Source organism: Lathyrus oleraceus, chromosome 7 (genome assembly GCF_024323335.1).
Source record: "Lathyrus oleraceus cultivar Zhongwan6 chromosome 7, CAAS_Psat_ZW6_1.0, whole genome shotgun sequence".
NCBI lineage: Eukaryota > Viridiplantae > Streptophyta > Magnoliopsida > Fabales > Fabaceae > Lathyrus > Lathyrus oleraceus.
Window position 1 is genome coordinate 397,341,623 of NC_066585.1, and position 1,971 is coordinate 397,343,593.

General features: G+C 40.2%; 1 protein-coding gene across 1 annotated transcript; it reads right to left on the reverse strand.

Annotated features, from left to right (window-relative positions):
• Positions 1-411: 411 nt before the first annotated feature.
• LOC127104006 (uncharacterized) lies at positions 412-1,416 on the reverse strand. Its single transcript, XM_051041230.1, has one exon. The coding sequence runs from the start codon at positions 1,414-1,416 to the stop codon at positions 412-414; it is 1,005 nt and encodes a 334-aa protein (XP_050897187.1).
• Positions 1,417-1,971: the final 555 nt, after the last annotated feature.

Here is a 1,971-nt window from a genome sequence, read left to right on the forward strand (position 1 = left end):
ATAAAGGCGCAAGAAAAAACTGATAATGAATAAACCCTTTTATATTCAATAATGAAATAATGAGTACAATTATTACATCCTTTCCCCAAGGGCTAAATCAAGTGTGCTCAACAAGAGAATACTGAAAACCCCTCAAACATAACTAAGCATCCACTGAAATTGGGTCAACCACCATTGTGTATCCTTGAGGGCACATACTGGGTTGGTCTACTCAAAAGGTCTTGTAGCACCACCTCTTTCTGATCCAAGAGAACTTGCAGATGACGATTGTTCCTTTCCCAATGTATAACTTCTTGCTGAAGTTGATCAGCATTTTCTCTACTTTGATGCGCTTGATCCTTCAACCCTCTAATCTCTTGAAACCGCTTGTAGAGGTTTGTATGGTGTTGAGATAAAGAAACCTCCAACTACTTAGTAAGAATTCTTTCTTCCTTTTAACATCTTCTTGGAACTCTCTAACTTTTCTCGAAGCTTCTTAAGTTGGTCTTGGAAACTGATCTCCATCTTGCATGCTTGATATTGGGCGTCGGTGAGATGTTTCTTCTTGATGAACAAACTGTCAATAGTCCACTTCAAAGGATCACTTAATTTCCTCCTCTTGAACTGCTCCTCTTGGGCTTCCTCTACCACTCGGGATGTCATGGCTCTCTTCTGGTTGAGGCTAAGCTCCAAGTCTTCTTTATCCCTCATAATCTTACCAAGATTAGATTGGAGATCCGCATCCTCTTTCTCTAAGCTCTTCATAGTCTCCTTGATTTTCCCCAACTCAGAGGTAGGAACAATTGCAAGCACAGGTTGTAGGTTGTTCATAGATGGCTCAAACGGAAACGAAAACATAATTTCTTCAACCCTATCCTTAACCCAATATGTATAAGCTTCCTTGGCAATGTGATTCTTCTTCCCTAACTCAGATCTTCCTTGAGAACGAACCTCTCTCCAATCTATGACTTTCTTCCTTAGCAAATCTGGATTGTCAACCGCTTCATACAAAATAAACTCCTCTACATGCTCGGAATCTGGCTTGCACAACAATGGATAACCCAACTGACGTAAAGATAATCTTGGATTATAGTTGATTTCACCCTTTGTACCTATGAGGGGCGCATTGGGGAAAAGTCCATAATTCAGGATAACCTTGACATCATCATAAGCTCTAGAATACCATAAAATATCATCAGCGGTCAGAGACATGATCCTTTGAGACCACTTGAGATTGTCCTTATCCTCAATGAAAGGACCCTTGTTAGGTAGGTGCAAAATAAACCACCTATACAAAAGAGAAACACAACACACTACAATACCCTTCTTCTTCTGAGTCCTCGTATGGATAGAGTAACAAGTGTCAGCAAGAAGCGTAGGAACCAGATTCTTGGACAGGAAGATGTGAATAAATGCAAGGTCCACAAAGTCTTCCATACTAGGAAACAACACTATCCTATAGATGAGCAAAGTGAAAATAACATTGAAAGAAATCCAACTTCCCACATCAATAAAGACAATGGCCTTCTGAACCAAAAACTTCACTCCACCTTTAAGCTTAAGGTTAAGTTATACTTCCTTCTTCTCTATAAGCAAAGCTTTGGCTAAAAGATGAGACTTCGGTAGTTCCTTGGTACTGACAAAAGAAATATGATCCTTAATTCCGACCCCTAAGATATGTGACTATTAATCCAATTTCGGCGCCAACTGGTAATCCCGAAAAGTGAAACACCTCAAAGGAGGATCATAGAACTGCACCAAAGTATGGACTGCCATAATGTTCACTTAAGTTTTTAGAATACCTAGGAGATTCCTGTAGGCCTTCTTGAAATCTTCTTCGTGATCCAGATCTAAAGGAGTTCCCAGACCCTTCAAAACTTTCAACTGGGGTTCCACAAACTTGTAACTGAACACACTTCTTGTGCCAGTTGAAGCTAGCGGAAATATACCCAAACACATCCCATGCTCGAACATACACATTCAGTGCACCCT